We start from the raw sequence: 23,123 nt of genomic DNA, 5'->3' as shown, positions 1-23,123 counted from the left end.
GTCAACACATTTTCCTGGAAAATAGAAAAATAAGAGCAGGAGAGCGGTTTGAGTTCAGCACAAAACACAAAGTATTAGACCAACTTTTTCAACAGAAAGGCAGACTGTCATTACTAATAATCTTTGGATGTTAGATATGACTCCCGGGGAAAATTAGTGATGCAGATTAGATAGGGCTGATTCTCACTTGAATCATTTTAGGTCACTGCCCCTAATGTTTTAGTGATATGACACTCTCACAAAATGTTTTTACTCTGCACGCACCAGCAGTTCATTGAGACTGAACTTACATTTCAAATAGTTTTGTAGAGTTTTTGGAACTTGTGCCAAAGTATTTTCATTCTTCATCTTCTTGAATGATGTGCTGCAAACACTCAGTCGTCTTATGCAGATTTTAATGTTTCTCAACTGGCAAAAAATTACCCAGAAGCACACGGAACTGAGATGACTTCACCTCCTCTGTTGTAATGGTCACTCACTCGGCTCACCAGGCATTGGCCCACTTGGCCAGCTTGTGAGGACAGAGTCAAATATGGAGGCTTGAAGTGTGCAGAAATAAATCTGACCTGACATGAACAATGAAATGTTCATAGTTTTATTTCTGGCTGTTATGATAGTACCGTTCATTTCAAAATAGTTTTGATTAAAATTTGATGAAGTATTGCTACATAGTTAACCATGGAAACTACAATGTCACGTTTCACAGTTTTCAGTTCACTGCTGAAAAGAACCAGTTATCAGCTGTTCCGTTTCCTGTTTTTTTGTTTTCATTGAAGTGCTGTGCAGCATGTCTAACCTTCACTTTTGGGGGATTTTAAGTCACTGTTAATAATGGAAGAAACATGAAACTAGTTTTTATAAGTAGATGTGAGAAGGTCAGTTAGTTGTAACCTCTACCTGAAGTGTAGCAGCACTTGTCACTGGTGTCACTTTGAAGGAATTGATTTTTGGCCACAAAGGCTATGGACGTATAAGCAAACAGCTGCTAATTTGCACATTCAATCCCTCTGTTAGCTCTGGTTTTGAATTAACTATTCAGCAGCTACATGTGTTCATCAGCTAGTTGCTCAGTTTATTTGTTGGATGTTAGGAGCTAGTAGAGACGATGCACAGCGCAGCTGCCGGCAACTATACACAAAGTGGACGAGAGCAGTAAGAGTCAATTCATATATTTAGAAAATGTCATAGCTATATGATACCTTGCATTATCTTAACTTTCCAAATCAACCATTTTGTTTCTCTTGATGAAATAAATGCGTATTATATAGTTAATACATTTGACTGTCTAATTACCATATTGTGATTCATTGGACCACATTAATAACTTGCCCATAATGATAAACCTATAGATTTTCCAGAATATTGATTATAGTTGATGTATAGGGATAATATGTCCATGGTTATAGGATGTATCTTTACATAACTTTAAAACATATATTTAAAATCTAAAAACAAGCGTCCAGGTCAGAATAAAAATATAATCCTATACTTAATGAATTTCAACACGTGTCGAAAATCATTGGAACAAAATTACATTCATATCAGGCAATAGAGGAATATTACACGGCTAGTAAAGATCATACACACACCATTGATGTGTTGCTGAGATGAATAATAGCCTGTGCTGAATGAAAGCTGAGGTCAGCTTTACTGGCAAAATCCCCTGTCAGACATTATAATCAATAGCATTCAACATCGGGGATTGCTGCACAGATAAACTAATGACAACTCTGGATGCGCGGAAAAATGGTTTAATTTGAAAGACAGTGTGGCGGAATGATGGATTACTAATCCTTCCAAATGCTGACATATAGCCTTGTTTGTTTGTCTTTGCAACACAATCTCCCCGCACAGTATAGATTTTATCCAGGGAGATGATTATTAATGATACATGAAACACTGTGTATATTCCAGTTTATTATTACACAGAATGACGCCCTCAATCAAAGCAGAGCTTCTACATCTCCGATTATTTTGGGAGAAGTAGGGTGCCCTTCTCGAAGTAGGGTACCTTCTTCTTGTGGATATCCTGACCTATTTAGGAAAAGTGCATGGAGAGAGAGAACTCAAATATGTCCATGGAAACCACAGGAGCGAACAACCTCAGGGCAAAGGAGCAGATTGTTGCTTTTAGAGCTCACAAACAGGGACGTTGACGTTTTTGGCTTTGTCAAACCTTTCAAGCCTTTTAATTCATGTATTTTTCATCCCATATAAACAACGAGGTAAAAGACAACCAAGCTATTGTATGTATTACTTTGTCCATTACATTAAAAGGCTGGTCAAACCTTCATACATTTTTGATGAATGGCTTGACATCCATCCGGACCTGCAACATGGCCCACATAACACTTATTAAGCTTTTATGATGTATTTATAACACTCAAGTGGAGAGTGATAGGTGTTGAATAATGTATAGTTTAACTTTATCATGTAGAATAAATACATAGAGAATTATTACATTCCACACAATTCAAATTACAACCAATTTAGAATCTACTTTAAGTCAAATGTTCTACGATATATGCAAAGATATAATGCGAAATGCTGCTGCCTCTTTAAGATGCCAAACCTGCACTGCAGCTGTTGCATATAGATGCTGAGTATTGCATGTAATTTGCATTCTGTAATTTCAGAATACCATCATCCTCACCTTTAACAAAAGTGCGAAAATTCAATTCAGAGGAATGTCAAGGTGCTCTGACACAGATTCTCCTCTAAACCTCTGCAGAGGTAAAACTCTCTTCCATCCTCTGTCTCCTACTTTTACCCTCAGCTCCTTTTTTGTTCTGCGTCTACATGTCACATCCTCCCCTCTCATCCGGCAACCTTTATTCTATTTTATTTTTTCCATAGATCACTCTAGTCCTCCATTATCTCTGCCTCTTTTTTCACTCTCCTTGTCTTTGGCACTGACCTCACTACGGCATTGCAGTGTAGGGGAAGATGCATCAACATCTTTCTCCCTTCCTTCCTACCTGCAAGGTGAATGCCTCAAACCCAAAGGGGTCCTTCTGTCTCGCTATAACACTATTTTTTAAATTTTTTTTACGAGTCACACAAGCGCACACACACACCGGTGTTCGGTAAAATATCTAAGCACCACACGTGTTTTGATGAAGTTCGTATGTGTATTCGTATGTAATACTTTGTACTGCAGTATGCTCTAAATATGAATCACAGTTATGTTTAAATGCCACATAAAGATAGGTTTTACATTTTTACATTTAGGATAATGTGCAAAGTTAAATCAACATGTATGTAATCAAAATAAAAAAAATATGAAAGGACACACAGACAGATGACCTGAGATCCTAAAGAAAAGCCACATTCAGTTGTTTGCAGTGTTGTGTGGACAAATCTCTGTTTTTGGTCGATTGGCAGAGTATACAAGCAGTTGTTTGTGCAACTGGAACAAACATGACTTATTTGGACAAGAATATTGCGGAGGTGTTCAAACTGCCCTGATACAGAGGATTAACAAAGAGGTCGGAATAACTAACACAACGTTTTTAAGTGTGGAAACGATTTGAACATGAGTATATTGTATAATGCCACACCAGACCCACCAGCAAATGACAATATATTTATGAATGAGTATTTAACAATAGTAAGTACACATAAGTTATTGTGTGTCCACAACTCTGAGATATATAACACAATGGCAAACATTTATCAAGGCTGCTGGTGTCGTCTTTGACACAAATAAAGCTGCATGTCGTCAGCAAATCAGCTGAAAACATTTTATTTGCATTGGTAACAGAAATCAGGTGTGGGAAACTTTATAGAAAATATCAAAAAATCTCGCTCTATATCAACATGCTGCGTTAAAAGTTGGCCAACTGAGAGAGATATTTGCTTCAATAAAATCACCCAAAAAAAGACGAGTTACACATTTTTAATAGAAACACCATTGTAAAGCTGTATCTGTGTACTACGTTTTTTATCTGGTTGTGTCATCAACTGCTGGCAGGATACATCTGCCTACCCAAGAGTAGTAACTCAGTTAATTTACCTTATTAGCACACAGAGTAAGAAAGGTCGAGACATTCAACAGGCTGGCGGGTATATAACGCTGAACACCCCAGGATCATTAAAACTGTGAATATACAGTGAGTTTTGTTTGGGCTGGAGAATGAGGCTATTAATGTAGACTTTACAATGATTCCTTTCAGTGTGTAATAGAGGATTGTATTCATTGGTTATCCATGCACACAAACTGTACATCGGTTAGAAGTCAGGCTCATGGAAATCACAAAACATTCATCTTTGAATGAGTCATATTATGCAAGCCACCTGTGGTTAGTCAGAGGCACAGAAGCAACTCTCAAGTCTGTCTCTTTAAAAGACCATAATTAAGCTAACCTATGCCGCTGCGTAGAGTTCGTCCGTTTCTATTTTTACCACCGTTCTGTATTCCTACGCTAATTATCTGTCCTATGCAAGAGGCATAGGTTAGCTTAAAACCTACAATTAAGAAGTAGCTTAATTGTAGCTGGATCAGACAGTCTAGACGTCCAACATTGCTATCTGACAGTGTCTCGTTGTGGAAGAACATCCTCGCGTTGCAAGAGGGAGGGTTGGCACTCAAACAGATGACTGACATGCAACCATATTCCAAAGTTTTGATGCAGGGGAGACTCGTCAGCCATAGGGAGATATCACTGTTCTGTTCTTTGGAACTCCATCCTTGGAACCGCAAGCGCACACATGCAAACTCTTCAAAGAGACACTACACAAAGGCTGAACATCCTATTTGTGGTGCCATCTAGCAGTCGCTGCATGCTGCGGCCACACCCTGTGAAGTGCAGGACTTCACAATGCACAACAGTGCAATACTACATACAGTTGGTTGTGTCCACACCTGACTACACCCAACGACACAGTTGGGTGTGGTCAGTAGTGCAACAGACTTGAACCTTTCAACCCATAGAGGTCAGTGCAACAATTTTGACTCCATACGTGATTTAGTGTGGAGTTGCTCATAAACAATCTAGGAGGCACCTTTACGGCACAAAACTGTGCCAGTGGTGAACAATTCTCCAACTTGTTGGTACATCCAAAAGCATCATTCTGATCATTTAAATATTAAGAGTCACTGATTTCCTGACCATGCAGACACATGCTTTGGATTAGGAGTCAAGTCTTTATCTTGAGTAGTTTTGTGTTATTGAGATTGACTAAGAATGTCTGTCATCTAATATCAAAGAATGCCTGTCTACAGGTAAAAAGGCCAAGGTCCAGACCACCACTTAATTTTTAAATTAATACACCCTAACCCAAGGTCTCTGTGTCCAACAAGAATTCTCCAGTACATTTTTTTTAAATCCTGAAAACAGGCTAACTATAAGAGACAAAATCAATATCAGTTTGGCAAGGATGAAAAAAAACTTTAGGGACCTACAGCCTAACATTCTCAAAACACACACAAAATACTGTCCAAAGTGACTCCAAAGACAATGCTTCCTGGTTCGCATGGCATGGACAAGCAGAGTGGGAGAGAACCTCATTGGAAAGCAGCTAATGTTACAGCTAATACCCTAGGGTAAACTACAGAGCCTTGTAGGACAAACACAGTCTGAGGGAAGCCAAAACACACAGGGATCATTTACAGAGCATTTCACTGCTATCGTCACAGCAGCACATAGCTGTGGGCATCATAGAATCTACCTCTACCATGATCAAATGCTTTTACTACTCTCATTTAACTGTCTAATTCTGTGTCATTTTGGAAGGTGGGTAATTTATCTAGTATACTCTATCATATGATGAATACAAGTTGGTGAATAAATTGACCAAGATAAGCAAAATCTCCTTCTACTAAATGTATTTCAGGTATTCAGGGAACCCTTTATAATGTTCAGCCAGTGAAGTGCATGATCAACAAATAGCTCAAATTAAGACATGTAAGAGGAAGCCATTACATCATCAGAGTATTCATTGTGACTTTTTGTAGCAGACAAATTGAGAGATGCCTCTGTGCCTCTGTAAAAACTGCAGGTGGCTTACAGTCAATGAATCACCCAAAGGTTGTTTTTCACCATTTTTCCAGGGTTTCACCGATTCAGCTGCCAGGGCTGGATTTTAAAGCTGCATTAAGTAATTGTTGACCACTAGGGGGCGGAAAGACTCCAGAACATGTTCACAACAGTTAGCAGTTAGCTTATGAAGTTGTTATGGCTAACATGTTAGCAAACAGTTGCCTACTTACATATCCAGCAGAAACAGAGCAACACGGACATCCTTTTGGTCTCCTTTTCCTGGCCACCTGTTGGATGTAATCCCAATTTTCACTGGCGTTTAGCCCCTGTTGGTCTCCCAGCTCATGAGAAAAAAACGTGAGTGTGTTTTTGGCGTGCTACATGTCTGACTTTCTTCACTTCTTCGGCCCTTTGGCATTTTAGGTAGTTGGTGTACAGTTAGCTTTCAGCTTCTCTGCTCGGAGGCAGCTATATTTATGTACAACACCGTTTTGGTTTTGTCGCTCCAGTAAAACCAAAACAACGTGGCTGAACGCTGCCGTTGGCTTCAAAGTGGGATGTTGATTCTCAGCGGTAGCAGCAACATTACCAACCCAGGAGCAGGAGGGAGTTGGTAAATTAAATGGTTCCAGATATGCCTCAATGCATCTTTAATTCAAGTCAACATGCTCCATTATATGTAGGCTTTCATTCCACTAGACTAGACCAGGTGATTTCATTGGTTAACACACTTTATTCAACCACCCAGGAAGAACTCACTGAAATGACTTGGTGTAGTGAAGGAAATTCTCCCTCTGGCATAGTTTCCGATTCCTGATCAGCACGTTTTTGGTATAAAGTGGCTCACATCATCTCTGTCGCTCTGATGCAGTTACAACGTCATGGATTTTGAGGCATATGAAGGAACGCATGAGCCAATTTCACACACACACACACACACACACACACACACACACACACACACACACACACACACACACACACACACAACTCACATAAAGCCGCTATAGCGAGGTTAGACCATGCCCTTGTTGTGGTCTGGACCAATGAGCACAGTAGCGCAGTCAAATTCGTGGCATCGTTTTTTTTCTCTGAAATTCAATTTTCAATTAACAAATCTATACATCCAGGCTTCACAGGCTAAAAGAACGTTGACTCTTCACTTTTCCAAATGAGCATCGCAGCGTGCCATGTTGATTGTGCTTAATGGGTGAAAAATTCCACTTTTGAATTTAATTAATCAAACAGAGATGATGTGGAGCACATTTTTCGCACCGATTTTACAGCGTGTCTCCATGGCATGTCTCCACTGCTAATCAAACTAAAAGCTCATCTGTTCAACCCTCCAACACAAACCACTGACACAAAAAAAAAGAGAAATTATTTCATCTGAGTGTGATTATGATTAAAGTAAGTGTCTGCTGATGAGGACCAACTTTTATTTAAAAATGTTCTCTCTTAAGTTCACACAGTTCAGATCCATCTACTCCCCTTTGATTCTACCTTCCACACCTGCTTGTTCACCATCCTTTCATCCTCTGCACCTCTGCTCTCCCCTCACTTCCACTCCCCTCTCCTCCTTCTGTCCTATTCGTCTGTGGCCAACGGTATCAAGCATTATCCGTCAATAGCAAGGCTAGAGTATCAACACAGGAACCTCTGTGAATGAACTGTAAAGCCTGGTGAAGCCTGCTATTGATCATGCGCAATTAGTTTATCCCTTAAATTAGAGCTGGTATTTAGAATAAGGATGAGGAGAGCAGGGATGATGAGAGGATGTGGGGGAGGCAGGGATCACCGTGGGGGACTGTAGAACAGAGGAGAGCACTGGGACAAGCCTGAGGTGGGTGGTTTTCTGTAGGGATGCCAACTGATACATACAGAATTACATTTATATGTGTATGAGGGAAAAACTCAGCTCATCATTACAAAAAGAAAAACAGACACAAAATTGGTAAAATAAAACCTTTACACACAACATCGATCAGTGTCTTACCTTCCAATCATGGTGGAGTGCTGCTGGACAGCCGCCTCCAGCAGCCTCTCCAAAATCGTCCATTCTCCCATGGTGATGTAAAAGTGGCAGAGCTGTCAGAGGAAACAGCACCTGGGGACCAGACCCCTCTCTCTCCCACAGACTCTTCTTCTCCTTCTTCTTCTTCTTCTCAGGACCGGCCTGAGCTCTTGTGGACCTGCCAACCAGCGGAGGTACCCACAACCCCCTCTGTCACACACCAGCTCCCTTTTGACCTCTGCAAGCAGACCTGGCCCCACGTCAGTGCGTCTTTGACTCTGTGTGTGTGTGACTGAGTGTCTTCTCCTGGGCCCGTCCCGTTGTGCTCCTCTTCCTTGGCGGAGGAGAGGTGCTGAGGTGATTGCCTCCCCCTCCTCTCTCCCTCAGTCTCTCCCCCTCCCCTATGCAGTGATGCTTGTCCTCTCCCTGCCGCACCAGTCTGTTCTGCGCTACAGCATATGCTATAGCTCACCATATGACAGCCATGATCACCTTCTCTGTTCCGCTCGCCTCTCTTCGTCCCCTCGCTCTTCTCTCCTCTTCCTCCGTCCGTCCCTGCCTTCGTCCTCCACCCTACCCCCAGGGCACTCCTTGTGCTTCAGCTGCACTCCCTGCCATCAGTGCTGCTCTGCACTTGTCCTTGCATTGTGTAGGATCTTTGCCTTTGCTGCACCCTTGCTACTCTAACCTAAACACACACACACACACACACACACACTGCATATATATCTGATCCTCCTTGGCTCACCTCAGTAAACAGCACCGACAAGACACACACTTGCACTCGAAGACAGCTCTGAATCCCACTCTCCCACTTCCTACTGAGGACTGCAGATGCACACCAGCACACAAAGCTCCTGCCTGCTGAATGTCATTTTACGACTGAAGGAATGGTTGCTCCCACAGCTCCGAGCACTTCAAGAACCCATAAAATCCCTGCATACACACACTCAGAGCCGCACACACAAACACGCTATACCACCCAGTCCCTCAGTAATAAATCAGCTGCCGAGCTGCATCCAGTGATGCTGAACCAAGGCGGTGTGCTGCTGCAGACCTGCTGTCCTGTGTTGTCCCCCTGGCTAATTTCAGCACAGTCCAGTGCCCAGAGTCATGTCTGCCGCAGAGAGCCGGGATGAGGAGCTGCCTTGTGAAGCCTATTTCTGGGTTCCATCATCTTGCATCCCTCTCTCTCTCTCTCTCTCTCTCTCTCTCTACCTCTCCTCCGGCTCTCCTTCAACCTCCCCTCTCTTCCCTCCTCCCCGCCTTTGCTCACGTTTGTGTGCAGATCTCAGTCATGCCAACTACTTCTGTCTCAGTGCTCGCCCCCCATCTCTGCCTTGTGCTCTCCCTCTCAGCCTCTGTGTCTCTTCCTTGCTCATGGAATCACTCTATCTCTGTCTGTGTGAGCATGCAACAACCCCCCCCTTCCTCCTCTCATAGATCTGCTCTCTCTTCTCTCTCTCTCTCTCTCTCTCTCTCTCTCTCTCTCTCGCTCTCTCTCGCTCTCTCACCCCCTCCCTCCTCTGGTAAATGTGCTTGGATTGCTACCCTGATCGCTGCTTCACTTATGCTTGCAAGAACGCCTCCCACCGTACTGCTGTGCCTGTTCCTGCCTGATGTTGCACAGTAAGAAGGGATTTGTGATCTGAGCATTTCCCTCTGCAGCCTGTCCTCGCTGCTCAGCCGTGTTTCCCACACTCTTCCTCTGTTTTCTCACTCTGTCACACATCATCTAGCCCGGGCTACCAGGAGGGGGATTACAGCAGGATTGTGGCTCTGCTCCACCCCATCCCCCAACTATCTCCTCCCTCTCTCCATCTTACTGTATTGGTGATGACAACACACCTACCGTGACCCAACCCTCATCCCCTTTTTGTATTTCCTCTCCTCATCTTCTCTTCCTCATTCAGTCCACCCCCTACCTACCTCTCCACCATTACAACCCCCACACTCTCTCTCTCTCTCCCTCTCAGGAGAGATCAGTGCCGTATTGTACTTTGCTGTGACATTGAAAGCTGCATTCGTTAGATTTATATGAAGGTGCTGAGGAAGTGGGATGGTTTCCCTCCATTACGCACAGATGTGTGTTGTGTAATTCAGCATGCTCTCGCGCCTGTACAGTAGACACACATGAAACCTAAAATATGTATGTGCAAGAGGGGGAAAGAGATGAATAACGAAAGAAATGAAGGAATCACATGTTTTGTCTTCATGGGATGAGTCACAGCGAGGCTTTCCCATCCTATCGAGAGGACTGAGTCAACTTCTGCAGAAGTAAATGATGCAGTGGTATGACATGAGACCAGCATACCAGAAGGAAATTGTGGCTCTAGGTGACAAGTTCATTTCATTTGCCGAGCCTGTCTTTTTACTCATGCTTCTTTGACTTCAGATGACTTGCTTTCCTTGTTGACAGTTTATTTGTTCAAGAAAAAGCTGCATGCATCTGGGGCGTTTTGGTAATTTCAATACCACCTTAACATCCTCGAATCCTGTGCTACTGTATTCCAGCAAGTAGCAGTGAGGTAAGCAGATTCACAATCCCTTACACAACAACCTCAACAGTGCATTAGAGATCGATGTGTGTACTTGTCGTACACACATGCGTGCAAACATGCAAAATCCCTGTGTGTGTGTGTGTGTGTGTGTGTGTGTGTGTGTGTGTGTGTGTGTGTGTGTGTGTGTGTGTGTGTGTGTGTGTGTGTGTGTGTGTGTGTGTGTGTGTAAGAGAGAGAGAGAGAGAGTGTGTGAAAGAAAGAAAGAAAAGGCTGTGTGGGAGAGACAGAGAGCAAAAGAGGATTTTGTGAGTTCAGCATCTTCTGGGGGGGAAGGCGGGGTGATTTGGGGTCTTTCCCTTACCAAGGACACTTGGTTGAGGAGTGCAGCTGAGGAGAGCAAGGGATGGGGGAGGCGGGCACTGGGGTGTAATGGCTCGAGTTTGGCGAGCGGCTTGGGTTGCGAATAGAGCAGCTGAAGCACTGGCATCAGCCGGTCGGCTCCCTCTCCGTAAGAGACGTCAGAGCTGGATGGCACATGAGTGAAAGAGAGAGCGACGCAGGTGTGTCTTCAGTGACCTAGAACAGCCAGCTCGAGCATGCATAAACACACATACTGTCCCCACACAATCATAATGCATCACCATATATATACACTTACATCAAGGACAAAAGTAATTTAAAAACTTGCAAGTGTAACAGTCTTTATTTTATAGTGCATGCTTATGACTCGTGCAAATTTAGGTATCATTCTGCAGTTTGACTTTATGTGCGCCTGTGTTAACATTACCTGCATAAGTGCCTGGACATATCTTGCAGAGACAATCAATATTCAAAGTGTAATATTAAGGGTAACGTAAAGTTATATATTCCTCACCATCCTCACAACAAGGGCACTTGATAAAATATGGAAATCAGACGTGATTATTAATAAATGTGATGATGAATCATGATTTATTATTCAAATGAATCCAGGTACAAGAAAGCAGACCCCAGCTTTGTCAGCAGCAAGCTCTGTAATGAGCGTCATAAGAGGTAATTACTAATCTGTTAAACACTAATTAATAATGTATCAACCAATTACGTCACACCAGCATTTTCATTTATTTGTCTGTGTTTGGTAAGTAAATCACCTTGTATGTTGCCACAGGGCTTTAACCTTCGGGCAGCAGCTGTCCAAGGAGCTGGAGGTCATGAGCAATCGAATTGGAATGGGTCCTATAAACACTGCAGCATGAGACCAATTTTAAAACAGTGTCTGACATTGCACACCACTTTCACACATACATACTGCTACCCATAACTGTGATTTCATTTTTGTTCACAAAGATAATTAGTGCCAGACGACTAGATGTTGAAAGGTTGCCTGCAAATACCCGGCATTAATATAACAAACGTGAGAATGTGCATATTGTTTGCAGGGATGTCTTTAAATACAGGAGCCTTAAAAAAAAAGAAAGCTGCCTTTCTTTCAACATCAACAAAGTGGCCTAATACTGTCAAGGGAGGGGGTGGCAAAGCTTTAGTATTCCTGTCTAAGTGTTAGCTATATCCATCCACCGCTTATCCTTTTTGAGGGTTGCGGGTGGGTGGGGGTGCTGAAGCCAATCCCAGCTGACACTGTGCGAGAAGCGGGGTAGACCCTGACCAGGTCGCCAGCCACAGTCACAGGGCCAACATACAGAGACCATTCACACTCACACCGATATGGACACTGATTACAATGACACTATAGTGTTACGGTGAACTAGTCAAGGATGCATGTGTGTGGTAGGTAGGTTGGTAGGTAGGTAGATAGATAGATAGATTGATTGATTAATTGATTGATTGATTGATTGATTGATTGATTGATTGATTGATAGACTTATATAAATATTATAATATAAATAAGAATGTACTGCCCTTCAATGTGCATTGATAAATAGATATTTTTACAGTATAAATTATATAATAACATATATTTGTGGCTTGGAATTTTGTTTTTTAAATGTTGATTAATCACAGTAAAATAATAATCTCAGCAGTACAGGCCATTTCCAGGTTCCTCCAGACAAATCATGACTGAGATTATCATACAAATGCTTCGTAGGTAAAATGAGGCTGTGGGATGAGTGCGCCCCCTGGTGGATTTAGGAAGATACAACATCCTTCTCACACAGACCGGTTGTTGTGGTTTGTTTGTTCGCACTATTTAACCCCGAATGTGCAGAGAAATCACGTCGAGTTGCCGTATCATTCGAGCCGTGTCGTTCCGTGTTAAATCTGCTCCGCCACAGCACTACTGCTGTTTGTGGCCCAGTGTACTTTTCTCCTCCAACGGTAGAGGGCAGCATAAGAAGATGCCAACCCGGTTAGGGAGGAAGAAGAGACCCGGAGGAGGTAGCTGCCAGTGGTGGAGACATGTCAGAGAACGCTCAGTAATGCTAACGCCGTAGAAGTGAGGGAGTTGTCCAAAAGTGTCCTGAAGCTTAAAGGAGAGGTTTTAGCGCACGGATCCTCGCCAGCCGGCCTGAGGAGAGGGTCGGCAACCCCCCACGGACCTGTGATAACTAACTACGAGTCAACTAGCATTAGCTGACAGGCTAGCCGGGGAGCTCTCGATAAAAAAAAAAAAGTAACGCCAGGGCTCGTTTCCTACAGTCATGTCTTTGGCCGGGGACTTCGGAAACCCTCTGAGGAAATTCAAGTTGGTCTTTCTTGGAGAACAGAGCGGTGAGTCTGACGTTGAACAGTTTGTGGGATGTCGAATGTGAATGGGGGGAAGACGTGGCTAGCACCAGAGTTTGATAGCTTGCTCGGGATGATAACCAGTTAGCCAGCTAACGTTAGCAGGGTAAGGTTAAACTTGGCACAGGGAAAGCGTTGCGACACTGTGACTTGTTGCCTGCTGCGTGTCCACACTGGGTTCAGAGGGAGGCATCTCACTTACTGTCAGATAATACATGTCTGTCAGCTGGCTTGCTAACATAACATTAGCAGCTAGTAGAAAGTTACAAGTGTCAATTAAGTGGAGAAGCTGCTTATACTTAATACTCGTAGCTAAAGTACTTTCCATGTAATTGCATTAGATGTATTTACTAAGTAGATACTGCAGTTACAGGCCAGGTTACGGTATTTGCTGCTGTGTGTGTGTGTGTGTGTGTAGAAGAATGCTACACACACTCAATCTCGGTTAAAGTCCACAGTGATATTACAGTGATGACACAGATCACTTTGTCTACCCTGAGGGATGCATCCCAATTACCAAACCTGCCTGGTGACATTCCTGTACTATCCCTAACTACAGGCCCTGTCCCAAACCGAACACAGGCTGTACTTGTGTTGAATGAAGGAAGAAGAGAGGGGCAGTGAAATCGTCAAGTTGTTATTTAAAAATGCAAATGTGTGCACCAGTTTATATAAATAGTTCCAAACAGTGCGTCTATGGTTTTTTTCCCCACAGACTCCATTGTTGTCTGGGTGTGTGGGGCATGTCAGAACAAATCAGAGCAGCTAAACTAAATTTGGGCCTTTTGGATGACCCAGCAACAAGCACTCATTTTGTATGATCCTTTATACCAACTGTGAAAGCTTATATTGTTTATCCCAAATTTTCTCAATGTACATAACCTTTTGGGATTGTTTTGGTGTCTGGTGACGTGAGGCCAGGCTGTGCTTTGGTTTTAAAATAGTTTGTGACAAGCCGTGACATAAATGATGGAGCTCATAGTGATGAGGACCTTTTGGTTTGGACAATATCAATTATGTATGTAGTACCAGCATCTATGCTGATCCAGCTGATCTGATCGGTGCATCCCTAGTATAGAAACAGAATGAGGTAGTGTAGAAAAAGTGACAGTTACCTTTGACAGTAAATGTCTACAGGTATTGTGTCGGCTTTTGACTACACAGCTGTGTTTCCATTTAGCCTTGTAAACAGCAGTGTTGGCTGTGGCCATGTCATCACCGCTTGCTGCACACTGTAACTGATCATGTAACCCGAGCTGAGCCAAACAGCCTGATGCTGGGAAGCTCAGTCCAGGTACTCGATACAATAGGTATGTGTCTCTGTAGTGAGTCTACTTCTATATATCACCAAGGTTGAAAGTAAATGTATGAACGCTGCCATGTTTAGAGAATGCGGTGTAGGACATTATAGGTTCATATCATAGATATGGAGCACCAAAAATCCTCAAAGTTGGGGTTGGACACAGCAAGACAAAACACTTTTAGAAGGGAGGAGACTGAGGCGCCTTGTTTTCAACCCTTCCCATCTCTCTACATTCCTCAACCCTTTGACTTCTCCTTTTACACTTGAATTGATCATGTACCACACCCCTTCATGGAAAAGAGCTTTCAGAGGGGAGCAGCAGGGCTTGTGTAACACGCTGCTCTCAGCCACAGTCTTCTTAATCTGTGGCTCACTGTATACAATTTTAATGTTGCACTTAATGTTGCTACTTGTTCATTTAACAGCTTTGTGTATTTAGTAGATAGATGGTATCAATTCTTAGATGCTATTTGCTAACAAGTCAAGCAGAACATAAGCAAATTCAGACCCCAGTGGCTATAATTCATACTTTGGATTTGAGAAAATGTTCACACATCTAATCAAACAACTTCACAAAAATATGTCTTGGCTATTAAAAACAATATAGCATTTTGTACCCTTCACAATTATTTTGTTAATGTCTTGGATTTTAATTAGCTTCCGTTGTTCTGTGACAGCTATGACAGCTGAAACTAGAATGGTAGAAAGATTTTAGTTTGCTAAATATGGCAGATTTTTTTAAATCAAGATCCACAAATTAAAAACTGAGGAAAAAGGCAAAAATGTTTCACAATGTTAATGAAAGTGGAGAAAAAAATTCCTGGATCCGCCCCCTGATCAGATTTGCACCAAAATTTGATCTTCAGTTTGTCAGTCAATAGAAAATAATTATTTTGATAGTTGGTTTAATAGTTTATCAAACAAAAAAATGCCATATAACCGCTGGTTCCAGTCTTTCAAATGTTAGAGTGTTGCTTTTCTGTGTTTTTATTTGATTATAAATTGAATTTCTTATGGGTTTTGGATTGTTGACCAGATAAACAAGCAATGTGAATATTGAAACTCTGGCTCATAGACATTACAAAGAGTCCTTTTCACTGTTTTCCTATATTTTATTGGCTAAACAACTAATCAGTCAAGTCACTCCCTTAAAAGAATAACCTATGGAGAATGGAATCAATGCATCAATCGCCTATAAAATATAATCATTAGTCTCTGTCTTTTTTGTGATAACAACACACAATAGCACATAGCAACTGATCAGAACACATTGCACCATTACACTATTAATTCTGTTTTTTGTTTTGTATTTTTCAGTGGGAAAGACTTCGCTGATCACCAGGTTCATGTATGACAGCTTCGACAACACTTACCAAGTGAGACGAACACCTCCACTGGATTTAATTACCAATTTAAAAAGTCCACATTATCTTAATATTACCAGTTATGTTAATTCAATCATGTCTGTGAATATTGAACTTTTTCTTACCCATTTTTCAGGCCACAATAGGAATAGATTTCCTGTCAAAAACGATGTACCTTGAAGACAGAACAGTAAGTTTAATTCTCATCACTAATAGTCTTAAATCAATGGATGAAGAATGGGGAAACTGTCTGTGAGGTGTTAGGAATGTGAAGGGGCACTTACATACTGACTTCTAACAAGATTTTTTGTTTGTATTTGGTAACAGTTTAGTTCCATTCTTTTTAGAAAAAACACACTTCCCTCCTAGTGTGAGCTGGATGGCGTTCTACCTGGACCGTCGTCTGTTTCTCTGTTTGTTTCCTCCCTCAACTCAAGTTTTCCTCCTCTCCTTCCTACCCCTCCATCTACTCTCTCCATTCCTGTTTTGAAATTAAACCCCTTACTTGATCAGGAGAGGAGGTTTGATGACAAGTTGAAGGGTGATTATTTATTTCTCCCCCACGTGCCCAGACAGCTCGCTCTTTCTGGTGGTCATTCACTACCTGCATGCACTACGCTTTCTCTGTCTTCTCCCATGCGTCTGACTTCATTTAGTTTTCTTTCAATTTGCTTTTATGTCACCATAACTTACCTCATTTCTGACCTTGGTTTTTGTTGTTTTGTTTTCATCCCTTCTGTTCTTTTATGTTTCTCTTCTTTTATTTCTCCTACCATTCCTTTTACCCCTCCTCTCCCACAGATCAGGTTGCAGTTGTGGGACACGGCAGGTCAAGAGCGGTTTCGTAGCCTCATCCCGAGTTACATCAGAGACTCAGCTGCTGCTGTCGTAGTGTACGACATCACAAGTAGGTGGACTTCCTGTGCATCCCCCTGTCCTCTGTTATATGTCAATATTATGATTTTTTTTTTTAATATTCAGAAACAAAATTGGTGTCAAATCCACTTAAATGCTAACTATAACAAGCAAAGTTTTGTTTTATAATGCGATGTAACCAAACATTTATTAATAAAATTGTTGTAATTCCATATTTATACATCAGACTTGGGCAAGATTTATACAATTCATAGTTGCACTTTATTGCAGGAACACTGTTAAGCTGTTTTCAGACATGAACTGAAAAGTCCTTAAAATTGGGTCTGGACTTTGTTCCAACTTTGCCTTTTTAAATATAAAGAACCCAGCAGTCCGGTCAGACTCGTTCACAACAACACGTTTTTTTTTTCAGCTTTCTGTGCTTTTGTGGTGATCACATGTTTTTGTTGACAACACATTGACACTAGCGTGGGCCCTTATAACTAAAAGCTCTCGAATCTCCTTAACATCCCGTGTTTACATCTTCTTTTGCATCTGCTTTGTGTGTGACACATCTTTTTTATCCCGAGATATTTGTATTCTTTTTGCTTGTCATCAACGCGCCCACCCGCTCGCACTGAATCCAGATAAAGTACTGCTGTTTTCTCACCTGGGCTGATTTGGACATTATCCAGAATTTCTACTAGAGGGCTTGCAGGAGAAACTCCGGAGAATGTCGACAGCACCTGACTCAGACATTTGCATTCTTACATAAAGCCTCTCTAATTTCAGGAGATTATCTGGAATTCACTGCATGTCTGAAATCTGCTGGATATTGATGATCTGCTTACTGTTTCGTCCTCATCCATCTTTTTCTTAGATGTCAATTCCTTCCAGCAAACAACAAAATGGATTGATGATGTGCGAACAGAGAGAGGAAGTGATGTCATCATCATGTTGGTGGGAAACAAGACAGACCTTGCAGACAAAAGGTAAGCCCCCCCCCCAGTGCTAAAGGGCTCTCTCCATTAAGAGCATACTAATGAAGCCATCGATTGTAACTGCTGGCCAGTCAATACTGTGTTCTGCGGCCCCTCCTGAGACAGCATTCAATCAGAGGAAATTATCTCTGCCCTTTGTGGTTGTCAAAGCTGTCACTGACTGTTTTTTGACCGCTAGATGCCTTCTTTTGTTTGTTTCATCCCATGGAATGAATCGTCGAACCCACTACAAACATTAGATGTGAAGTTATCTGCCCTTTGCAGTTAAATTGTAAAGGTTTTCTTTTAATTATATCTGGTAGAGTTTGGTATGACATGTCACGTTTTTATTTTGTTGCATTGATCTTCTCCATCTTTTCCTGACTTTAAATATCTACTTTTGTCAAACTCATCTCTTTTTGTTTAAAGATACTGGTTTGATATTTAACCAAGCAAGTTCATACGTTCACTGATAGTTGTCAGTAGTGATGTGTAATTACTTTCAGTATGAAAGTGTCTTCTGTCTGATCCTATTAATCCACCTGTTTAATGAATTTGCATTTGTATTTTGCTGTGCATCTTTTAACCCCCTTATCTACCACAGGCAAGTATCTATTGAAGAGGGTGAGCGGAAAGCCAAAGAACTAAATGTAATGTTTATTGAGACTAGTGCGAAAGCAGGCTACAACGTAAAGCAGGTAAGATTGTGTGTGAGTCGTGCTCTGTAGTCCTGCTGCAGATGCTGCCATCTTAGCTCCACCTCCAAAGGTCATCTGTCCAAATAAAATTGACTAGATGTTCCAGGATCTTAAAGTCATTTTTGTCAATTTTGTTTTTATTTCTTATTTATTTGTACAGCAAATAAGGAGCTAGAACCAGCAGCTGCTTTCGTGAAACATTTAGTACGAACATCTTCTGTCCAAAGAAAAATAACCTTACCAGCACTATAGCTAACTTTAACTTTTGGAGATGCTGGTAGCAGATTTTGTCCCTGTTGTACAGAGCCATGCTGCAATTTCTCCCGTTTCCAGTTTTTATCTAAGCAAAGCTAATTAGGCTGACAGTTACAGCTACTGATTTATCATACAAACAAGGGAGTGGTAGTAGTTACTGCTCTGCTTCTCTTCCTGTTTTGTAGCTCAGCTGACACAATTACCAGCCGCAATGTCTATCTGGAAACTTTTGGTCTTGAGCAAAGGTGACAGTAACAGCAGGAAGGGGCACGACTTGTTAACCTACTTCAATGTAATCAGTGTGTGTGTGTGTGTGTGTGTGTGTGTGTGTGTGTGTGTGTGTGTGTGTGTGTGTGTGTGTGTGTGTGTGTGTGTGTGTGTGTGTGTGTGTGTGTGTGTGTGTGTGTGTGTGTGTGTGTGTGTGTGTGTGTGTGTGTGTGTGTGGTGACTCGTGGGCCATTACAGACAGATAACCACAGAGGAGGGAGAACAGAGAGCGAAAGAGATGAATGTTCTGTTTATTGAAACAAGTGCAAAGACAGGCTACAATGTCAAACAGGTAGAGAGTGTGCACCTTTTTGTGTGTGTTCGTAGTGCTCATGCTCAGATCGGCTTCTGTTTCACACGCATGCGTGCGTGAAGGTGTGCTTTAAGCCTCAGCTCCGTCCAATCATGTCTGGATTTGTTTTTCAAGCTCTCTCCCACTGGGTTCAAGTAATTCATTTTATTGGCCAAACTGGGATCGTACAGATCAAACAGTCCTAGAGGTGGGTCAGGGTTTGCAAACCAATAATCCTCACTCCACTGATGACCACAGTAACAGTGTTTATGTTGCTGTGAAAACTGCATGTGATTAAGTCTGGCTCTACGTGATGCTGCTTAAGCTGAGTTCACACAACACGGCTTTCAAAGTTGTCTGATCACTGTGCAGTTCACACTACGCGACTTGGTGTCTTGTGATCAAGAGTCTTGCAGTCTTTGTGAGTTCACACCACACAAGTGACTGGCGACGGGAGGGGATCACACACACTACACAATCGTTCACCAGGAGAAACCCCCAGCCAGTATTTCTGGTCTCCAAACTATGTTCTATCACAAAAATACATGTGAGAAGAGTCAAAGTAAGTCTGACACATCCTCCTGCTGTTCTGTGTCATCCTGCTACAGAATGACACATTTAGCTGGAGGAGAGGTGAAACGCTTCAGTGGTCATAACAGTTGTAAAGAATAGAGAGTAGCTCAGGATGCATCTTTCTGTCCAAACCCATTTAAGCCCAAGAGAACCTGAACCCTACAGACATTCAGTTTTTTCTGTCTGAACCCGAACTGAGCCGATGCAGACAATACAAGCTCCACTGAGTTTGTGTGTCACCTTTCCACACACATGGTTATTGCTTGATTTCCCCTGATTACAGGAATCAGGAAGCTGGCATTTGTGCGGTGTGAACTAGGCTTCAGCAATGGAGCAAGCATGTTGAGCATCATCATGCATTCAGCGCACTTTTCTGTGTTCATGTGAATCCGTCAATCACTTACAAATTCAGCTCTTATCACTGGAAGGTCTCAGTAATGCTCAGTTACATCCTCTTTTCAAGCCACTTATGGCCTCACAGTTGCTGCTGAATTCAAATCAGATTTTGTAAACCTCTGTTGGGCTTCTTCCTCTGTGTGAGCTTTAAGTCGTCCTTGTGCTAAATCATGTGTCGGGAACATACACAGCACAGTATCTAGCAGCTGTGACTACATTTCCTGGTCTGACTGAAAACATCTGGTTGTCTTTCCCTCCAGCTTTTCCGTCGTGTGGCAGCAGCCCTCCCTGGAATGGATAACACGCAGGACAAGAGTAGAGAGGACAGTATCCTTTATGTTGGTGTCGGTGTCTGTCAAACCAGAAGAGAGTCGGAGGTCTCCTTTCTCTCTCATGTCATGTGGATGGTCCATACCAGGAGGAAACTCTATTGTTGTTTAACCCATGTGTCTTTTCAGATTTAATTAATCTATGAGGACACATATTGCGTTCAAATTCCCTTACTGATTTACTGAACATCGTAAAGGCATAGTGCACCAAAAAATATAAAATAGATGCTAACTAAAAGGGTTGTTTAGGATGCTCCTATGGATTCACAGCAGCAAGTTGTGTTACTCTGTAAATACACTGTTCACACTGAAATAGATGACATGTAGGAGTGGGTATTTCAACCCCCCAGAATGTATCTGTAGCGCAGAAAATTGTATCGAGTTGAATATTTTCTTGTTTGCTTATTCTTTAATCTGATGGTTTCTGACTAAAGTCAACATTGTCCAATATTTCTTTAAAACAACAATACGTTTCAATCCTAACTTCCAGCCCTACTGTTAGTGTCCACAAATTGGCAACCTATCCCTCAAATAACACTTAATTTATTGTATAACCAACATGCTCAAAATGGTGAGGTGTGCACTAGTGTGTCTTCCTCAAAACTCGAAGGGAAAATCAAGTCAGGTCATGTTTAAAGCTTCCAAGGCACCTGGAAGTATAAGACAGTCAAAATACAATCTACAATAGGTAGCTACACTGCTCATATAGCCTTTTAGTGCTCATCAAGAAACCCTGTTATTTGTCTTTTTATAATATAATTAGTGTAAGGGATGGTTTAATGTTCTGCAAATAACCTTCTCATTTATCTTTTATACTAGGAACTTGACCGTTTATACATTAGCTTTGGTCTGGAAATCTGTTTAGTTTTTGTTAGTTTTGCTTGTTTATAACAATAATGTATATTTTTCAGTCATATTTTTCTTGTGCTGTCATGTTCTTTAACTCCTAAACTCTTCAGTGATTGACATTAAGCTGGAGAAGCCGCCAGAACAACCCATCAGTGAAGGAGGCTGTTCCTGCTAATGTCGGCCAGTGTCGCAACTAAATAATTCTATTTACTGGCTTTTTCCTCACACTGAGTCAGTTCTTCTGCATCTACGCTCTTCACTACACCCGCCCGCCTCTGTGCCCCAGAAAGATAACACTACATCCATTATCCTCGCCCATCCTGGAAAACTCATCTGGATGCTCTAAAAGTCATAAATCGGTTAAATTGAATATTTGCACTGAGACGCATACATTGAGACAGACCGTTTACTGAGCTCCTGCTCGCTGTCATTTCAGATTAAATGACCTTTTGAACCAAACTGAAAGAATGTATGTGTTTAAGAGTGAGAATATTCTTTATAAAGTTCAATATTGCTTTAAGCTTAATAAGCATAATGTGGCTGTTGTGTCCATTTGTTCACATTATTTGTGCCGTTGCAATTGATTGGAAAAGATGCATTTATGAATTGTGTTCAACAAATTGTTTATTTAACTGACTGGAATAATATATGGCAAAGTGAATCAACATATTTGGAAAATCAAAGTGTTGATAGGTTTGCAGTTTACACACACAAGGCAGCCATGAGCTTATTGTAAAGTGAGTTTTTGCTTTGAGGTGCTTTTACTAGCAGATTCACTTATCTCCTAACATGCACCAGCGCGATTTGACACTGAAACCACACGAGCACACGCCACTGCATGGTCACAAACACAAGCACAAACACACAGCACCTTCTACAAGAGCTACACTAACACAACACCATCCACATTACCGTCCTTCCTCTCTCCTCACACTTGTCCCTTGAGTTATTTGACTGGCTTCCATTTTCATTTACCTTTTTATTCAGATCGAGATTATTATTTTTTGAGGACTGCAGCGAGCATAGATTATAACTATTTCTTTGATGATAGTGTTTGAGGAGGATTTTCTTATATATTAAGAATTATAATCATAAAACCCACCATAAGCATTAGATGTGGAGATATTTGCCTTTTTGGAATTTAATTGTAGAGGTTTCCCCCGGCTTTTGGTTTATATAGTTTGGTATGACATTTTACGAACAAATAAAAGATTTTGATTTCTTTTGCTTGTTTTAATTTAAGTTCTTTTGTCATTGATCTTTTTTGTTAGTGATTATTCTACATGTGTATTTAATCCACAATGACTTGTAATATTTATTTCTGTTGGATTCATGTTTCTTTTTTATGGCTGTTAATATCTTCACTTTTGCTACGAGCCCTGATTCACTAATAAAATGTGCATCCATCTGGACCACCATTAACAGAATCAGTAGAGAGAGCGCCTGCTGTTCCTTCCACCACTTTTAGATGGCAATTTGATCATCCTGATAATACTGTGCAATTTTTGTGTAAACACATGGAAGAGAGTCTGATTTGTAAAGTAGTCTTTAATGTTGCTGTCTGGTATGGTTTTAAATGAAAGAATAAAAACACTTGTCACAGCTGCTGAAATGCATTTCTCATTACCTCCACCAAGAAGGTCGTGTTTTCACCCCTTTCTGTTTGTTTGTAAGAATGATTACAATTTGGTCTCAGAATCCCGTATGGGTCTGAAAAAGAAGCCAATACATTTTTGGGCGGA

At 41.6% G+C, this 23,123-nt stretch overlaps 2 protein-coding genes across 5 annotated transcripts in view; one reads left to right on the top strand and one right to left on the bottom strand.

Annotated features, from left to right (window-relative positions):
• LOC118122256 (gap junction delta-2 protein) overlaps positions 1-9,396 on the bottom strand; it is a 34,154-nt gene extending 24,758 nt beyond the window's left edge. Inside the window, 2 exon segments of the mRNA XM_047343573.1 lie at positions 6,212-6,268; positions 7,978-9,396. Of these exon segments, the coding sequence (XP_047199529.1) occupies positions 6,212-6,268; positions 7,978-8,048 (128 nt within the window). The 5' untranslated portion in view covers positions 8,049-9,396.
• A 3,431-nt stretch (positions 9,397-12,827) lies between these two features.
• LOC118122053 (ras-related protein Rab-6A) lies at positions 12,828-22,986 on the top strand. 4 transcript variants are annotated; one of them, XR_004698427.2, is made up of 9 exons: positions 12,828-13,205; positions 15,841-15,899; positions 16,024-16,077; positions 16,689-16,794; positions 17,623-17,734; positions 18,327-18,420; positions 19,141-19,234; positions 20,464-20,530; positions 21,492-21,594. XR_004698427.2 is itself a non-coding variant. In XM_035178470.2 (8 exons), the coding sequence occupies exons 1-8, from the start codon at positions 13,136-13,138 to the stop codon at positions 21,554-21,556; spliced, it is 645 nt and encodes a 214-aa protein (XP_035034361.1). In that variant the 5' UTR covers positions 12,828-13,135; the 3' UTR covers positions 21,557-22,986. The 4 variants fall into 4 exon arrangements, 3 of the variants coding, with proteins under 3 accessions (XP_035034361.1, XP_035034363.1, XP_035034362.1); XM_035178470.2 differs by lacking the exon at positions 18,327-18,420 and having other exon boundaries at positions 19,123-19,234; positions 21,492-22,986; XM_035178472.2 differs by lacking the exon at positions 18,327-18,420 and having other exon boundaries at positions 12,829-13,205; positions 21,492-22,986.
• Positions 22,987-23,123: the final 137 nt, after the last annotated feature.

Source organism: Hippoglossus stenolepis, chromosome 15 (assembly GCF_022539355.2).
Source record: "Hippoglossus stenolepis isolate QCI-W04-F060 chromosome 15, HSTE1.2, whole genome shotgun sequence".
NCBI lineage: Eukaryota > Metazoa > Chordata > Actinopteri > Pleuronectiformes > Pleuronectidae > Hippoglossus > Hippoglossus stenolepis.
Note: the sequence above shows the minus strand (reverse complement) of the source record. Positions and strands in the feature narration are given on the sequence as shown.

Bases quoted from the DNA above. Each gene is read 5' to 3' on its own strand.
- LOC118122053 (XM_035178470.2), top strand. From the start codon at position 13,136: ATGTCTTTGGCCGGGGACTTCGGAAACCCTCTGAGGAAATTCAAGTTG. The intron at 17,735-19,122 runs GTAAGCCCCCCC...GTGTGTGTGGTG, and splicing joins ACAGACCTTGCAGACAAAAG to ACTCGTGGGCCATTACAGAC. The intron at 20,531-21,491 runs GTATCCTTTATG...TAAACTCTTCAG, and splicing joins GGACAAGAGTAGAGAGGACA to TGATTGACATTAAGCTGGAG.